The sequence below is a fragment of the Achroia grisella genome, unplaced genomic scaffold (genome assembly GCF_030625045.1).
Source record: "Achroia grisella isolate CSIRO2021 unplaced genomic scaffold, CSIRO_AGI_Agris_v1 utg241, whole genome shotgun sequence".
In the NCBI taxonomy this organism is placed as follows: Eukaryota; Metazoa; Arthropoda; class Insecta; order Lepidoptera; family Pyralidae; genus Achroia; species Achroia grisella.
Genome location: NW_026712734.1, coordinates 77,690 through 97,693, shown reverse-complemented (window position 1 = coordinate 97,693; position 20,004 = coordinate 77,690). Strand labels below are relative to the sequence as shown.

General features: G+C 30.7%; 3 protein-coding genes across 3 annotated transcripts; 1 reads left to right on the top strand and 2 right to left on the bottom strand.

The window, feature by feature from the left end:
- Nucleotides 1-1,791, bottom strand: LOC131842619 (ATP synthase subunit O, mitochondrial-like). The gene is made up of 3 exons (XM_059191197.1): nt 1,756-1,791; nt 852-1,036; nt 1-338 (listed from the first exon to the last, which is right to left on the bottom strand). Exons 2-3 carry the CDS (start codon nt 1,024-1,026, stop codon nt 1-3), a joined length of 513 nt encoding a protein of 170 aa, XP_059047180.1. The 5' UTR covers nt 1,027-1,036; nt 1,756-1,791.
- A 320-nt stretch (nt 1,792-2,111) lies between these two features.
- Nucleotides 2,112-7,184, bottom strand: LOC131842673 (UPF0764 protein C16orf89 homolog). The gene is made up of 6 exons (XM_059191244.1): nt 6,983-7,184; nt 4,913-5,062; nt 3,607-3,759; nt 2,596-2,889; nt 2,341-2,510; nt 2,112-2,258 (listed from the first exon to the last, which is right to left on the bottom strand). The coding sequence occupies exons 1-6, from the start codon at nt 7,182-7,184 to the stop codon at nt 2,112-2,114; spliced, it is 1,116 nt and encodes a 371-aa protein (XP_059047227.1).
- Nucleotides 7,185-8,756: 1,572 nt separating this feature from the next.
- LOC131842507 (protein yellow-like) lies at nt 8,757-15,213 on the top strand. Its single transcript, XM_059191057.1, has 4 exons — nt 8,757-9,078; nt 13,175-13,346; nt 13,799-13,980; nt 14,306-15,213. The coding sequence occupies exons 1-4, from the start codon at nt 8,850-8,852 to the stop codon at nt 15,211-15,213; spliced, it is 1,491 nt and encodes a 496-aa protein (XP_059047040.1). The 5' UTR covers nt 8,757-8,849.
- Nucleotides 15,214-20,004: the final 4,791 nt, after the last annotated feature.

Sequence of the window (20,004 nt, the reverse complement as noted above, 5' to 3'; positions counted from 1 at the left end):
TTAAATAGATTGTTTCAGTAAATCAGTATACTTTTGCATTTTTGCGATACTCAAATCAATGTGTTTATCTTCAACACCCACAATCATTGCACCGATAATTGATGGATCTGTTTCTGTAAGTTGTATATTCTTTCCCACTTTGACGAATTTTCTAAGGGCGTCCATAAGAGATTTACGGTTAGAATCATTGAGTCGGCTCGCGGTAATCACTTCACATAATGCTTCGTTTCTATGAGCTGTCATTACAGCAAGAAACATAGTTATCATTCGCCTCAATTTCTTTAACCGACCATTTTCAGCAACAATTGTTAAGAAGTTTATAGCAGTAGCTGGCATACCTGAAAAATATATATAAAATAAATAAGTTCAAGATCTTTTTTCAAAACAAGGAAGCATGGTACCCATAAATGCCTATATGTGCGAGTATATACGTGCATGCATTGGTGCATTCTTATGTAATCCCATTACAGGCGTAAACATGTTTACGCCTGTAACGAAAAGAAATCTGTAAGGTCAATTTTATTAATATTTGAAATAACTTACTCTAATTGTTCCATCATGGGCTTAAGACAGTGAGAAGACGACTGAAGAAAAGATTGTGGGAATGCGTGAAAGATGATATGTATAAGGGAGTAAGCGCAGATAGGGTGCTCTAAAGAAAACAGCGAAAGCAGACCACATATTGCCCACACACATTGTCCCCAAAAAAATAGGATGAAGGGAAGGCAATGGTTATGTTTTTATAGACAGACTAAACACACAGATCAGATAAGATAGGCACTAACGTCTTTTTCTTCCAGATTAAGTTACATTTGTATTTATAGTACACTAACATTTTAATAAATACTTACCAACTTCTTTCCTAATTTCCTGTAACAATTTCGCTTTAGTAGCAGCAGACATCATACTAGTTTCGACAAAATCAATAACTTTGGGTTTGAGTAGTTCTTTTTGCAAAGTTCGAAGATGCTTCTCTACTTCCAATTGCTTCATTTGATAGATGCATTGTACAGTGCCGACACGCATCTACCTTCAACTGCTTGCATTTAGATAAAAAACATACTTCTTTCAATAAATATTTATGTTACTCTAAATATTTAAAAAACTATTAAATCACTACATACGCATCTCATCCTAGGTCTTACAAAACAAGAATATTGGACCAAGTAATTTATTGTTATTATAATAAGACATTTCAATTTTAATATATTATACTTAATCATAATATTGTCTTGTTACTGGAATGGTAAACATACAACATACGGTCTAACTGGTATCGTCGCCTATATAATAGATGAACAGTACCACTGACAATTCGACATCACATTACCACTCCGAAGAACTGAAATGTCTAAGTATACATTATAAATTGACAGCCACACTTACAACTACTTGGCTACTTGACAGCAAAAATAGGTGAGACAAAAGTACCTACGTAGAATATTTTAGACAAAATCTATTTCAGAAAAATAACTGACTAGGTAGGAATTCTCTTTTAACTTTTATCAGAATGAAATTGATTATAGAAAACAAAAACAATAAGCAAATCAAAAATCTATTCACTAATAGAGTCTACGAGAGTATCGTGAACAGGATCCTGACAATAAATATTATCATATGTTAAGGAATTGAAAGAGATCCTCATAATATGTTGTATTAAAGTATGTAGAGTTGCATGCACTTTTTGCCTATTCTAGGACAGATATGATGTATCTCTTGTATTTTGTCATGACAATTATAGAAGTATTTACTAACCAAATACTGGGATAGGCAGTTTTTTTCCTTGTGCAGCGAAGATTTGAAGTACTTTAGCCATAACTAATGAACATATGTTAACTTAAACTTTAGCTTTAAAAAACATTTCAAAATATTACTGTCTTTCATTACGTCATAGATAGAGATAGGTAAGGCCATATTATAAATTGTATATAGTCTAAACTAGGTCCAAAAATTTTTGATAAATTTTACAAATACTCATAGTTCTATTAGCTTATTTGTGTCGCATTCAAAAATTCAAATGATGAATGAATCATATTCTCAATGGATAAAAAAATCTGATTACTTCATAATACATTTTATATTAATTTTATTTAATATTATTTATGAATAAGTTATGTAAACACATCATACTGGAACGCTTGGTCAGTCTCGAGCAAAGCTCTTACGTATATAACCAGCGATCCGAGAGCCATGGCAGACGTTAACGAATTACAATTACCGCCTTCGGACGTCGCTGCTTTCTTTACTCTATATTCTTCCTGAAAATAAAATACATATTTATATGTAAAAAAATGATAATACAATAAATGAAATCAAGATGATCTGCTAAATTATATATACCTCTCGATCTTTCGGAGGAGGAGATGTAGCAGGTTCAATAAATCCCGTCAATTTCATAAAAGGCTGACGGTCATCTGCATAACATCCTTTAGGTTCTTGCCACGATAACATCTTATTCATCCACCTAGGTTTTATGAATTCTCCATAACCTTGCCATGTACAGTAGAATACTATAAAATGTAATACATTAATAGTATACTATAATATGAAGTGTCCTATGAAATGGCAAATAAATAATATTGTTAAATATATTACTTTGCTGCATAAACAAGGTCCTAGTCCCAGCAGGGTGATCCCACGCCTCGAGTGATTTCGACTCCTTATAAATTTGTATGCATGATTTGTAGATATATGCTGATAAATCGACACCTTCCATGCAATCGAATAGGCGAGATAGTATAGCTGCACGTACACGACTCGTTTGCTGGAATGCGAGACCCGACCCCTGCATAATTTGCGTCTGACATTCGGGTGTCAATTCGCAGACTCCATCCGATTGCGTGGTCTGTGTCTCCATAGCTGATATCAATAGTTGCATTGTACACGCATCTGTAATTATAATATTAAGACACGTAACAAGGTCAAAAACTTTCACTTCAAAATTTGCCAATTCGCCTCACATATTATTACTACCTCGAGGGCAAATTGAAGTGCCAAAAACGTTTAGTAACAGTATTTTGTAGACGCAAACTTATAACTATTCAAAGTAGGTGTGTGCATTGTACTTCCTTTAATGCAGCTAGAATTTTATTGCTTTTTTTATTACTTGGAATAGTAAAGAAGCTAACGGATGTAGTGGAAAGTAGCAAAGCGACTTGAAATTAACAGAGTCATAGATAGATCAATATTTAGATTTCATGAAGACTAAGGGAATATGTCGTAAAATATACTCAAAATTGCCACACTTCAAATCGAATCATAGCTTACAAAGCAATTAGTTTGTTGGTAAAAAAATCTGAGAAATACTTATATAAGTAGATCATCTACGGAAAGTATTTACGTATGTAATATAAAATTGTTCAAAGAATAGAATATAATATAATAGAAATAATATTTATTCGAATAAACTCTCAACAAAAACCAACTGAATATAAGTACTTATGAATAGTTTAATATTTTTTATTCTATCATTGTTATTATTTTTTAAAAAGAAAAGTCTTGTAGGTATACTTTTTGAATCTTTTTTCAGGTAAACACATTCTGGCACATTGTTGTTAACGCAATTACAATAAAACGAATTATTAACAAAGTTATACATTAACATACCAGCGGCCTTTCTACTCGGCATCTTTGTCCTCGCTTCTTGCACATATTGTTCGAATGTGAACCTATATGGCTTTTGTGTGCCCATCGTACCAATAGTAATGGGTTCCAATAGAGATGACAGCACCTCCATGTTCTCGAAAATAGATTTCACAACTATAAAACCGTTTAACTCTATTAATATAATCAATGGCAATATTGGAGCAGTACTGGTGGAAGTAAAATCGGCTCGGCGGGGTACGTTATGAGAAATTGGCCGTGGTGATTTAGAAGTTTACTAGCATTGATAACCTGGTGGATCATGGTTATCCTCTCATATAATCACAGAACAACAAACTTGTGTCACTGCAGGTCGTATCTATTTTGTTATTAAAAGGTAGCCTGTGTCCGTCATTCTAATACAAGCAAATAAAACATTTATTCGTATAAAAATAACAAACAGACGTTTGCACACATATGCATTACATAGCCAACTTTATCTTTATACCGAAACATAACACCTAAAAATCACTGTTAAATACCTTGATATATGACATGTTCGGCCTAAATATAGTACTATCAAATAAAGTATTAGGTAATTCAAAATATGCGAATTATATGAACATTAGTATTTTTTGTGTATAGTGTTACTATAATTGCGTCATTGTGATAAAAAGTAGACTTCACTGTTCAATGAAAGTAACACAACGATTAGAATGATCAATGGTTTATTGTAACAACCGATTTAGATACGGGCTATTACAGCTTACTGTTTATGAGAAAGTCGGCATTTTATACCTAGAGAAATACGAGTACTAATGTACATCAGCATCTATATTATAGATTTATACATTTAAATCGTATTAACATAGTCAGAATATAACGTAGTAATTTAAACCATACATATTTCATAACATACTTAAAATAGAGTGGAATTTCATTTATATATATATATTAATGTGATGTGGATTCTTTTTATCATCTAAATTGCGTAATAGGCATTTCCTTTACTTCTGAATGCAGTTGATAAAATAATGTTTTATTCATACACGGAGATTTGTGTAGTTTTTATTTAGTAATTCTAGCATAAAAATTATAACATCTACAGTTCGGCACCTTAGACGTAACTATGACCACTCGTACTACATGTATACCCTCCACTTCATTTTTCACCTAAGTAAGTCTCTTAATGTTAACCAATACCGTGTGGACAAAGCACAAATATTTAACTAACTTATAACTACTACTAAGTAAAAACCAAGCCATAAAGAGTATGATCTAACCAAATAACACTAGAAGTTAAACGATAAAATATAATAACTATACAAACCATATTCATAATCCTTACTGCGATAAACAAGTTTAGTATAATCAGTATTGTTTCGAATACGATCCATTCTTCTAGTTATGTTTTTCAAATTCTCACGCAGTTTTTCTGGCACTGATTTATCTAACTCGTTTATGGTGTATTCTAGCTGACCTGTAATTTTATAAAGTATAAAATGTGCGCAATTAAACACACTACTTACTACATATAATTCATAACCAGAAATTTTACCGAACTACGCCGGTTAGAATTAGCGTATCTACGTAATAAAGCTATATAAGCAACAGTATAGATTAACTGTTACTATAATAGTTATTCAATTTGTATTATAGTGTGTGTTTGTCTGTAATAGCTAGATCTTGAGTTTTATAAGAGGGTATGATTTTTATACAAAACTTAATTTATATTTTAATTTTACGGAGTATTATAGCCGAACAGTAAATTAAAACGGTAAAAGAAGCAAATAAATATAATGTAAATACAATATATTAATCAACCGGCTGATACCTGCCTAGAAAAAATCTAAGACATAGGATGAGATATAACTGTGTTATTCTTGGTTTCTTAAAAGTAAATTGTTATTATCATTACATAGTAATAAAACAAAGTAGCTGTCGCTGTCTGTCCGTCCCTATGTATCCTTATATCTTTAAAACTACGCAACGGATTTTGAAGCGATTTTTTTAATAGATAGAGTGATTCAAAAAGAAGGTTTATATGTTTAATACATGTACATCCGGGCAAAGCCGGGGCGAGTAGCTAGTACACTATAAATATACTATCCCTTGTCTTAGATGGGTTTAGGATGGTTAGTATATAGGCTAATTGTATCAGTGCCAGATTACAATGTATCCAATTCTGAAAAAAGAATAAATCTATGTAGCCGGGGTTCTTTGTGCCTTTTGTGTATCTACAGTCACACGATTTTGTAACAGAAATTTTAACAAAGAATTACAGGAATTTCTTTCCATTATACTTCTTATAGTGTAGAATTATTTTGATAGTTCATATGTTATTAATAATAATATATTGCAAAAATGTGTTTCAAGGGGCTGTGACAGTGATCAACTGACGAGCAAAAGATCAAGGAGATGTACTTTAATACTTTCTATTCCATATTATTTTCGCACTCGCACCCTGAGTTCAAAACTAAGCATGGCACTAGGCCTATAAATTATGGGTCAACTAATAATGTTAATTTGTTAATGTGTACAATGTGCTATATAAATGATCCAGGTAAGTCACTGTACTGTGGCTATTCTATATTGTAGTCTCATAAGGCTGTACAAGGTAGACAGATGAATTTTGTTGAGTAATTTATATGCGATCTATTAATACAATATTACGTATTAGGTATACTTGATTTGATTTAGACAACACTGACTTTGTCAGATTAGAGTTCATATTTTGAGGTAGGTCATATACCTATAGATTTATGTGCATATATGCGAAATAAAAATAAGTTATGTTCTGTGTTATAAAAAAAAATAGAAAGTAGATAGGCATGGTATGCACATAATAGGAGTGTTGAAACGTAGTTACTTGTCAGTGTAACGTAACATAAAATATTAAGTTATAACTCTTGACTTGATCATACTTAAAGTATATATTATATAAATGCACGAATCTATCAGATACATTTTATATTTGTTGTTAATCATAGTAAGATTCTTAAATTGCACTGTATACTATGCGATATATAATTTCTGTTTATATCCCGCAATATCAGCTTCTCAACAACCAGCAGCGCATAATTTTTTATGTATATCAAAAATTATGAATTATTTTAACCATCAATTATTATTCCTCTTTCTCATGTCTAAGAAGAGTAATTGTTATCCGACTTATATGTTTCATTAACAAATAAAAATAAGGAAACGTTTTCGTACAAATACTCGGTTAGATCGGATTATTACGTCCGCCTCAGAATGAACCGCGGATAACATCGTCTTCGTCTGCACAGACCATTAATAACGTTCAAGCCCTTACTTGCATTAATAAAAATGGTAGGTATATTATATATATATATACACATGTGTTTGTAATTAGTATAAAAATAATATGAAAACTGACCTCTTGCTAGACCCAAAGCTATGTACCATTCAGGATCCTTAGAAGGCTTTCGTTCATAATAATCCAGCAATTTATCCAAGGTTATAGATATTCTGTAAACTTTCGGGACGTTATATATAAAGTCTTGGGTATCAAAGTAAGGATATATAGCTGATACTTGGCTAAAAGCAAACGCCAATAAGACGACGTACGTTGTATACATTTTTATCAAAACTGACCTATTAACAGGTAACGAGATTGTGGTACGAAATTGTATTGACGTGGTTGCCAATTATTGGCTAATATTTAAACATAAAATTAGAAATAAATGTGAGAAAATGCCTATATTTCTATGTTTTATGTAATCGACAATCAGAACTTCAATACTATAAGAACAAAAATAATAAAAAGTAATACTATGTACTAGCAATTTGATCTATATTCTATAATGGATTAATTAATGAAATTGATAGGTATATTCAAGGTTTTCTACTAAAGCTATCTCAAGTTACTTATAAAGAGAAAGAACACGTTTGAATTTTGAAACTTTAATCTCGATAGCTTTGATGGTATTACAACAGATATCTTTAAATTGTAATGTAAGTGTTATATTAGCTTACACATAGGTACCTATAAAAGTTCACTTAAAAACACTTCGACTTATGAGAGATTACATAGTAATAGAAGAGAGTATTCTCTGCTTTTTAAAATATAATTCTTCAATATTGTAAAGGATTAATAAGGAATCACAACGAAAATAAAACCTGATATCAAAAAGAATCTGTGCACATGCAGTGCATTATACAATATAGGTATAAGAATACTAACTGCTAAGTTTAGACTTTCCATGTAGCTGAAGTCGATTGAAAATATTACAAGTCATGAAATCTCTTAAGAGTCAGCTCGCACACACAGATGATCCAATTTCGAAAAGATTTTTGCTTTTCTGACTCTAATTCTTTAGATCACAGTTTGCTGTTATCATCCAAAAGTTATATTAGTTATTAATAACCAGAATATAATATTGGTACTTACACAAAAATCCTACATTGTGAAGAATTAAAGTCGGCAGAAAACCATATATAACGAAACATTTCTGAAGACTATCAGATCTTGTAATAGCAACATTAAAAATATCACAGAAATATTCGCGAACTATGACGATCACTGTAATAGTTCGATTTATCATTTTTAAAAACGATTTATTAATTGAAAAATTGCTAATATTCTAAATTAAATAATATTATATTCTTAGTACTAGTACCTACAGCTGCATTGACAAATTAAACCTAGCCTTATACTAATCGATTTTCTGGAACTGGTGTTGTGTGAAGCTAACTTTATTCATGAGTATTTTACCGAGTTTACCAGCTAAGTACATATATTTTATTTTATTAATTATTATTATTATATTTGTCTACTAAATATTACCTTAGCAAAACTAAATTATCACAATTCGTTTTCATTTCATGTTTAAATGAAATACGGACGTCTAAATTTTGTTGAAATTAGAAACGCACTATATAATATTTCAGCAGAGAATATCTATTTTATGGACTTACATAATGTACCTACTAGCCGGACGTTTAGGTATAGGATGGATTATAGTTGCATTACACAATAATGTATTGCAATAGACTCCTTCAGTGAATAAAATGATTAATTACTTAATAAAGAGATGAGCTGCTAAAGTGAATGCATTCTTACATTGAAAGGGTCTCAGCCGCGTGCTACCACAAGCTTTAGTGCTGTGCTTGTACTCATGCGCACTCCGCGCTTATTTACTCGTAATTCTATTACATTAACTCTCTTTGTAGTACAGTGAATAATGAGTTCTGTTAAAGTGAGACTGATAATAAAATTTTAATATCTGCATTATGTAAACAACATGGCGCTATCCCATCAATGGTTCATACAGTGGTCACCACCTTCCATGGTGATCAATGATATTAACAACCAATATAGTGCCGTAAATAATTGGAACAAGGGAAGGAATAAGTTGGAATGGCAGGTCACGGTACATAATAGTGAGGGTGAATATAATAGTGTCCCAAATATTGGTCTTAAGGATTATCCCGATTACTATGGGCGTAAAAGCACTGCTAATAAAAAATACGGTAAGAGATTATAAAATATGTATTTATGGATTTAGTGTTTTCCTACAGAAAAGATAATATCCTTTCTGTAGGAAAACACTAAATAATATTAGGTATTAGATACAGCTAGTTTTTTTATATTGTGTACTTATTTTTACAGTTCAACTAATTGTTATTGAAAATTAAAACTTAATATTTCACAGATCATAAATTCTATTATAAATACACAAGCAGATTTAATCAATTGATGATTTTGCAATCAAGTTTTTATATGTCGGTTTATTTCGTATAATTTTATTAAACGATAAATAAAAGTTTTAGCGGCTTCTAATATATTGGGAGAAGTAAACATAACGTAATGAGAACATTTCCGGAAATGACCCCGCGTGTCTTTTCTTTAGTGGAAAGGTTGAAATGAACAATATAAACCACATCTGAAAGCACATTTGAATATGCCTTATAAGTGGATATAGACATCCATAATCTTATCTATTTATTTCATACTGCATCTATACCATTTTAATTTACTAAAATGCTATAGATGCAGTATAAGTAAAATTACATTTTACAGTAATTACATTATGACTGAATTGTAAAGTTAATTTTCATAAACATTTGTCTTAATAAGATGCCTTGTCAAACCTCATAAAGTTTTTTGTATGATGCTGGTATCCCACTCTAAAAAACAAAAAAATCTAATGTAGAATATTAAAAAAATCCAAAAATAGGACCTTCCACTTACGATACATGTTTTGAAGGATTAGTACCCAAACAATATATTACAGTTACACTATATGAGTTAAATAAATCGAGATAAGATAACTCCAATAATAAGCTAATTTATATTTTACACATATTATAATTATTGAGTATAAATAATAATCAATGATGATTTTGTTTAAATCTAGTCAAAAAAATCGAAGTCAACAATATCGGTTTATAAGGGTTATAAAATAATTATGTTTCGCCTTTGCCTACCAATGTTCTTGTGTTTTTTTGCTGTATTATTGAATTTTCTGCACTAATACTTGGTCTTATTTGTTTTAAGTCAGAAGTATTAGTTATTTGCAATGTCCTTTTTGATTCTTAATTTTTGTCGAGGTTGTTGGGGATCCAATATGGAAACACTACCGTTCATGTAACTACACAGATGTGTCATAATATAATCGAAAACGTAACATGGGTATTTTTCCACAAAATGTCGACAATTATCGAATCGGACATCGGAACATCTCTATTTTACTAGCTAGAGTAGGTCTAACTGATTACTGTACACGATAACAAATAAGAACAGCCGTGAATTTTTTTTAGTATTTGAACCATAATACCAGCTTTATATTTTCCTATAATCATCAGGGTCATACGATTGGCCCCAATATCTCTTGCTAGAAAGTAATGAGGTCGAGCATGAAGCTGGTGGCTCTATGAACAGCGTCAGTCTTACCTTGAAATGCTTACGCTTTTAGAAAATATTTATACCTTGTAAACAATACAGATTATAACAAATTTCTTATGGTTGAATGGTATCTTTATATGCCTACTACCTGTATTCGGTGGTTAAAAGTAGTAGTAGAATGTTTTATAGGTTCTAAACTTAAAGGTTGGAGTAGATCGACGTGAACACATACTTATTTTATCATTATCCTCTGGTATCTCAGCATTATACCGCTAGCGCAGGCGAGTGCACCATTTCATTATCATTGGACAACCTAAGAGAATTCACAAATGTCCCTAAAATAGGTAACCAGAGAATAGTTACTGTACCAAGCTGTTCAACTACACAAAAACATATCCATTAATAGTTATAATTATATTAAATATATTATTATATTAAATACATATCTCTATATAGTATATAAGAAACTTGCTATTTTCGTCTATGTCTTTCTCATAATCCTTTTTTTCAAACTATTCATCTGATTTTGATATGAATTTCACTACCATTTTTAGAATAGGTCTTCAGCAAGATTTTTATGTATCAACGTACACTAAGTTAGATGACCTCTGTTACATAAAATACACTCCTGCAAATACGGGTGTGTATACTAGGCGGGTCACTAGTACATGGTATAGTAATTAGACATTGTAGACAGATCTGCAGGTCTAGTATCTATGCCTATAAATGTGAAATCACGCAACTGTATGGTCGATACTTATATGTTGTTCTTGTGCAATAACTGTATAATGCTTTAGTGAAAGTAAAATGAGTTTTATTAAAAGTGCTGTTAATGAAAACGTGGCTACAATTTTAAAAACTATATACATTTAAGTAAAACTACTGTGTAGTATAATATCGTTATTATATAAATTGTAATAATGTTATTATTTTTACAATCAATTCTATACATTATCATATTTGTGTATAGTCATGGTTTCTATTATTATTTTATTTACCATCGATATACTCTGCTACGTATGAAAATAATTATGTTCGATTTTTTTTCAAAAATAAATACGACAGATAACGTAGGCTGTGTCTATAAGTACGAATTTAAATAAACATGTATTTTTAAGTATATTTAATGTAATCAAAAAATCAAGTTTAGTCTGTTTATTACTTTCGTTTCGTAGAAATGTTTTTATACAGGAGGGAAATTGCTCACATAACTTCTCAAAAAAGAAAGAAGATGTAAATAAATATATATTTATTGGCGAAATTCATTACTCATTTCAATGGACATTGTGTGACTTCGGAAGCATATCAAATACTACTAAAAAGTAAAGCGCAAAATCAATTTGTTTTGCATTGCGTGAATCGCAGCTGGACTTGGACAGTGTTCAAGACGCGTTGACATCTATGCTCTTCTAACAGCCGCCAGTTTATAGTCTCTGGCGGTTTATGACGAACCATGGTAGCTTGCACTAGTCATAAAAAGACAGACCAATACCAATTAACCTCTTTACCAGTTCAATTTTTATATCTTTTGCAGTAGACTTGTATACTTTACAGTGTCTACTGTACTGTACTCTTTAGAGTTGATAGATACCAATTCTTATAAATAAATAATCTATATCCATTTATTAATTCTTTGGTGTATTTTCAAAACTGTCATTTACCTGTGGCTTAGATTTTTGCTTATGTAGTAAAAATGGAAAGAAACTATTCCTCAATCCACTTCGAGACCACAAACTGCAACCTGAAAGACACGTTCACAGTAATTAAAAATAATTTCAAATGTATAAAATATGGGTACAGTCGTGTTGTTAGATACCAGATTACTACAATACATCTATTATCTGAATATCTATATTACTTATATTTACTTTATTAGAATAAATTATTAAGAATTATTACTTAAATGAGAATATGAATAGTGTTTCGTAAACAGATACCTACTCTCTACTACTCTTTTGTACTTGATCTTTTTAAGTACGTCTGTTATCAGACTGGACCGTATGCTTAAAAAATAATTTAAAAGACACTAATGTACCTGCAAGTATACTTTTGATGACTAATTAATATCAATTAAAATACATATGCTACTGTAATATCATTGTTCGGTAAGTTTAAAACAAAATCAAGTCATTGTTGACAAAAAAAAGTTAAATTGAGACCACTTCGTAAAACAATTGCTCAGTCTTGTTTGAAAGTTGGTTATTAACGTTTCCTCTTCATATCCACTATTGTATTTAGTGATATTTTTTTATTGTCTGTTAACTAATTTTAGTCTTTTTTAGCCGATATCTACGATGATTATTATAAGTAAGTTCTAAAAAGGTAAACGAAAATAAGACTGTTATATCAAATTTAGATATAATAGAAGGTTAAAAACATTCGAATTTAATATCGGAAAAATAAAACGTTATTTTTATATTGAATTGTTGAATTTTTAAATTGTTGACTATTACCACTTATAAAATATTAATTATTTTAAATAAACTGATAATTGTTGAGATGATAACAATTATATTTTAACAATGCGATGCTAAACCTAGCAGCTTAATGTAGGTACTTATAATTCATTTCGACTTCTCTCCGAAAAACTCAAAGTAGTACTCTTGAGGATTACAATTCTTAATAGATAATCGTACTTATCACTAGGTCAAGTATTTGTAATAAAATTAATTTATGCTGAAGATACATTTTCAAGTGCAAATAAAATAATTATATTTTTAGATAGATCTCAGGCAGCTGGATTTGCGCTATGGCTGACAATGTTAGGCGTGGCGAGTTCGCAGACCATACCAGCAGACTTGGATACACCACCTTTTAGTACACTTTACAAGTGGAAGCAAATCGACTTTGAGTTTCCCTCTATGAGTCACCGATGGCAAGCTCTCAGCACTGGGTATTACTCTTATTACCATCGTTACATACTCTAGCATAGCTAATCATATGACTAAATAATATCGGCAAACGGTCACAATATTCACGTTTTTATTAATTAATCTAGATAAACTAGAATCCTCAACACGATGTAAGAAAGTATTCACTTATCCAATCTATTTCTCGCACTGTCAAGTGGATTCTAACAGTTGTTCTACAACAGTATTCTTGAGTTGGAACTTCATAATATTAATATAATAATGATATTAAAGCAATGAATTAATCTGAAAGGTATAGCTTAGTAATAATTTTATAATATTAAGCAGTATCACAGGACTTAATTGTAATTCCATTGGTTTTGGGACTCTATAATTTTGTTGGCTAAATAATTGACTCATAAGTTTTAGCCATGAAGATATGAGTATATGTTTTTTTTAATAACACGTAAAATAGTATTATTTATTGTATTTTCAGAAAATACATACCAGAAAATGTGTTACCACTGGGATTGGAAGTGTGGGGGCACCGCGTATTCATCACAGTACCTCGATGGAGACGTGGTATTCCGGCGACTGTTGCCACTGTCTCGCGGTATGGTGGTGTAACCTCACCACCACTCAAGCCATACCCCAATTGGCAATTTAATAATCCATTAAGTAAGTTACTTCACTTTATATATTTCACTTTTTAAGTTTACTTGGTACCTATTTTGAATAAACTTGGCATAATCGCAGGTTCGATTACTTTACTGTACAAACGTTTATTTTCATATTATTATTATATTTAGTTTTCAATTTATCTGCCAATTTTTAATCTAAAATTATGCCATTTTTTGATGATCGAACTGTATAATAGTATAATATTTTTAAGCAATATCGGTTTACTCACTTTATTAATATGTAGATAAAAATGGTGTTAATTGCTATTTTATTATTTATAATTCTAACTTTTGCTGCAATTTATTTGGTCGTCAATTTTCAGGTAACGGCAGGAATTGCTCTGGATTAACATCAGTCTTTCGAGTCCACGTAGACCCCTGTGGAAGACTATGGGTATTAGATTCTGGTCAAATAGATTCTGTAGATAAAGCAGATCAAGTGTGCCCGCCTAGTTTATTAGTATTTGACCTTCAAACAGACACACTTATAGCTCGTTACACTATTCCCAAAAAATATGTGTTAGAAGACTCCCTATATGCGAACCTAGTAATTGATACAAGAACAGAAGACTGTTCAGATGTTCATGTATACATAGCAGATACTTGGCGCTTTGGACTTCTTGTATTTAGGGAAAGGGATGAGAAATTTTGGCGTTTCTCTCACCCCCTATTTTTTCCAGATCCGTTAGCTTCGAATTTCACTTTACACGGACTTAATTTTCAGTGGACTGATGGAATTTTTGGATTATCATTATCGCCGATTGACATATACACAGAGCGTATATTATACTTTCATTCTATGTCGAGCTATAGGGAATTTTATGTATCAACAGCTGTACTACAAGACCCAATGCGTGTGAAAAATAGTTCGTCGGAGTTTAATTTAGCTGGTGAAAGTAGAGGACTATCTGGGCAATCGTCCGCTTCTGCTATTGATGATAGAGGAGTTATGTTTTATGGTCTAGTCACTCGTGATAGTATTGGTTGTTGGGACACAAAGAAACCATACACGAAGGTAATGAATGGGGTGGTAGCTAAGAATTCAGAAACTCTTATATTTCCTAATGACATAAAAATTGATCAAGAAGAACGACAAAATGTTTGGGTCATCTCCAATCGTCTGCCTATGTATCAATCAGCTCCGTTAAATGCTGATGATTATAACTACCGTCTCATGTTCGCGGACGCTGTAGAGGCAGTTAGAGGTACTATTTGCGATCCAGAAATATAATATAGGTCCATCATCTCATATATATATATATGTAAATTTGTTGCCATAAAAATGTTATATTTAAAATAAATTATTTTTATAACGTATACTGCTCTATTGTAGAAAAAATATTTGTTTCATTTATGGCAAACGAAGGCTGTGAACGATGTCGTCGGCATCAGTTTAACATCTGTATATAATAATTTAAGAGACTTAGTTTTCTGCTGAAGTGCCTATCAAAATAATTCAAGTTATATTTCTACTACAACGCTGCATGTTACCAACGTAGGCGCAAAAAGATTGTCATCGTTCATAATAAAGAAAACTTTTTTGTTTTTACGTGTTTTGAAATAATGTATAGAAAGGTAACTCTTTAACGAAATATGTGCTTCATATAATAAATTTGCAGATATTCAGTCCACTAATAGTTACTAATGTTACAATAAAATAACCTGTATAAAGTAATATCTACCTATAGGTAATATCGTCTTCTTGTACATGTTAGAAATGATTGTATTTAAAGAAAGTCGAGATTATTAATTTATAATACTCCTCTGTTCAGAGACATTGTGAAAAGCTGATCTAATTTTAATAATCGTAAGTATCTAGTAGTTAGTATATTAGCAGTATAGTATTATTACAACTAGCTCCTGAATAATTAATTAAATACAGACAAATTTCATTTCAGAATTCAACAGAATTATTATTCTATTATATAAATGTGCCAGCTTCAGAAGTAAGTACATATCCCACATCTATGACAAGAAAAAAACTATTGAAATTGAAGTAGTAGTAGTTGGGTGTATTGAATATTATAAATTGTACATTTCTGCTATTAACAGAAACGATTCCTTCGATAAAGAATTATCTTAATTTTAATATTATACATATAAAAAGTCTAGCGGCCTCTTATTTTGCGGATATTTACTGTAAATAACGGCATCCTTGAGCAACCCCATTGCGTTTGTATATTTTATTATACATACATAATTAATGGGTTCAAAAGTTAGTATGACCTCGAGTAAACAGGATTCATCAACACATAATTTGTACCACTGTTCTAGAAAACATCACTTCCTAATAAATAAATTAAATACAAGTATACTTATTAGTAGTAGTAATGTTATTGAATAGTTTTTATATATAACTGATGATTATGAAGGAGTCGAAACATTCGAGTAAAGAACTAATAAGTTTCAGTAGTCTTGAGACTATACATACACATATGAAGTTACACATACAATGAAATGACAGTGTACAAAAACTTTATATTCTGGAATAACAACGGTACTACAAGCGTCACATGACGTGCAAGCTACTCTTCGTGTAAGCAATATAAGTATATAGGCGACTATTGCTGGCCTTTACCACAGATGTGCTATTGTTTGCCCTTTCAGTTACAATAAAAGTGAGGTTTAAGTAGATAGTTTAAAAGATATATAATGCAACTAACCCGACAAATTTTGTCCATAAGATGTCTCTAACACGAATACTTGTACCCCACACTTTAATAATTCATTAGGGTTCCATGGACTACTATGGGGCCACCGTGAATACTGAATGTAGTACTGTCTCTTCCAAATGAAGGATACTGCTATATTGTTATAAAGTCTTATTTCTAGTATTCCTTCTTTTGTCCTTATATGATGTATTTTATCTGTTCGTTGCTTGTTTCGTTTTCTTACCCCAGATTGTCAAATTCTAAATATGTGAACGTTCACAATATGTTAGGTACATATATAAATATTTACTATTATAACAGGGCAAGTAATGTTATAAGTTTTAATTTGTCGAAATAAGTGCACTAATAAGACTGGTAGAAATTGAATTATTTTGTTTATGCAATAATATAAATATACAACGTGGTTTACGAGAATAACAAGCAGTTACATCCACATGTGTTTTGGTCTGAAGACAAAACAGACGTGTGTCGCCGTGTTCCACTAAATTTATCTCTCAATTCAGGCCAAATAATTACTAGTTCATGGTCGTTTTAAAAGTTTTCTAAATGATAATATAAAAGGTAAGTGCATTATGTTTTAATTACATACACTTTTTCTTGTATATCAATTAATGAATCCCTATAATAATTGCATCCTCATTCCATGTGGCTTCTTAAGAATAGAATAGAAAATCTTATATTTAAGTAAACTTTATGCACTTTTGAATAGTCATTAGTTATTTTTTTTAATTTACCGCTGACTCCGAATGTTCTCACAACATAAGAAAAACAAGCAAAAAACTTGCGTGTTACTCTTTTGAATAAACGTTGTGCCTTTACATTTTTAAGTCGAAATGTGGGAATACACACTACCAATGAGTACTAGTTTATTCATTTGTAATGTAAGAATTATAGTAGGGATCACATTTTTACTAAAGAAGTGTCACATCTTAAACTCCTATTATTTTTTCACAGTGAAACAATATTTAAAGCAACAATTTTTTTTTAAATCGGTTCTGTAAATTTCGATTTGATCTTTTTTAAACAAATAATGAAATCTTTCCTCTTTTTAATGCTACGAGTAGTTTAGCTAGTCAGATATGTATATACATACATATTTACTATTATCTTTTAACTTAAATTCCAAATATATTTAGGCAGTGGTATGTGATACATTTTATTTAAGCTATCTTGCACGACATTTAGCGTGTAAATAGATTAAAAAAAAAACTATTTCTTATTTCTTTTTTGGTAATAAATTCTAGCATTTTAATTAGAAAAAAATAAAAACATACTATCTATTTAAACCCAGACAATGTTATCGAAACTTAGACCTCTATTTCGTGACTTATATTAAGTAAACAACAGACCGAGGTAAATGGATGTGGTATATTAACAATAACACGTTAATCACTAAACAACTACAAGTGATATATTTTTATTTTTAAGGTAAGGTTTTTAGAAACTTCTTCATCAAAACAATCTCTATCAATAGTAATTAAATTAAATTTGTACCGAATTAACACAAGTAAACTCTATCGATTGCATATGGATCATCAAAACAGTGCATAAGACATAGACGCAATATAAATTCTCAGAAAACCTAACAGTATCTTTTATTTTTTGAAGTTACCTGATTATTCAATCCAGGTGTTAACATGTAGTAATTAAATTTAATAAGTTAACGAGTATTTAAGACAAACAAAGAACGTGTTCAACCAGTCATGCATCAATGCTCGCTGTAAGTGAAGATTATAGGATAGTAGGTCAGTTAATAAATAGTTTTTAAATTATTGATACAGATATTTATATAGGTACTATTGTGTCAGGCTCTATATAAAAAAAATTAAACTACTACTACTACTATATCTTATAGATAAAATTTAATACATTCAATAGAATTTTATTTCTATACCTACTTACCAACTACAACGACATAGTTCTTTTTTACCGATTTTCACTCTATTTATTGCTTTGCAGTAGGAAATAGGATAATAATATTATATCTGGACCTCCTGTTAATCTGGGCAAGATTATTACTTACTTATTGATCGAATTTAGATAGGTATTAGTAGTTTCTGAATTTAACACATTTGGTTACACAATAATACATATGAACTTTAATATTCACCTGTACCATGATGATAAAAAATATCCTGTGAATAAATCTGTCTTTTAAAATTGGGTGACAAGTCTTGCTTCTTTAAAGATGTTGACAACTTATGTAGATAAAATTTGAATAGCTATGGGCTAGCTATTTGATTAGGTATGCCTGCAATGCCTCGACCTAGAAACGTTATAACTAAATACTATTTCTCTTAATATGTAGTAATTTGAATTTATTATTTTGAAATGGTTTTGTAATATTTTATCTGCATAATTTGACACCTCATTTGGAGTAATAACTAGCTTACTAGAAAGTATTAGATAAAACTTACAAAAGTGGATCTATCTGTTTGTTTGTCACAGATACTTGACTAAACTACGTAACTAGGTCAATTTGGTAAAAATTTACATTAGACTAAAGAACGAGAATCTAGTCTTGTGTTAAAATTATAGAATATTCAACCAGACGAAGTGGCATGGTAAGGTATATAGTAATATACAATATTTGGGGGAAAGGGAATGTTAGTAATGTGGATTATTGCTAGCAATGTATTATGTATAACCTCTACGTGGTTCCCTCTAGAAACCATTGTGATAGGTTCGTGGTGACTTTACCTCCATGGGCTAACTGACCTAGCCTCATACTCATCTTGTCATCCTTCACTGGTACCAGCGTATACCGTTAGAGCAGGCGAGTGTACCAATCCATTATCGTCCTTTAATACATATACAATATTTGGATATTACTTGTTACTTGTTACCATGCTTCGTTGTATTGATTAGCATAAAGTAAATAAGACTAACCGGATACCGACGACAATGTAGGTACATAAATGTAATATAAAGTTCAATAGACTAATAATATGTAGGTATAGTCAAAATGTGTAACCGTGGGACACGGCAAGTTAAAATCGCTCACGAAAAACATCTACACACCAATATTTAAAACTTAAAATAGCATTATATCATTCAACATTAGGTAATTAAACATTTATTTCTACATAATTAAGTTTTTATAATTATTATAACATAATCGCAGTAGATAAAAAAGTATATACCTATGTATAATGAAATAAACTTAACGATTGATGTATGTACTCGCTGTGCCCCTGGTTTCACCGGCGTTAAATTTCAATAAAAAATAAAGACAAAATCCGTTCAGTAGTTTTTGCATGAAAGAGTAACAAACATCCATACTCACAAAATTTCGCGTTTATTACATTACTAGCTGTGTCCGCGACTTCGTTTGCGCAACGCACACAACG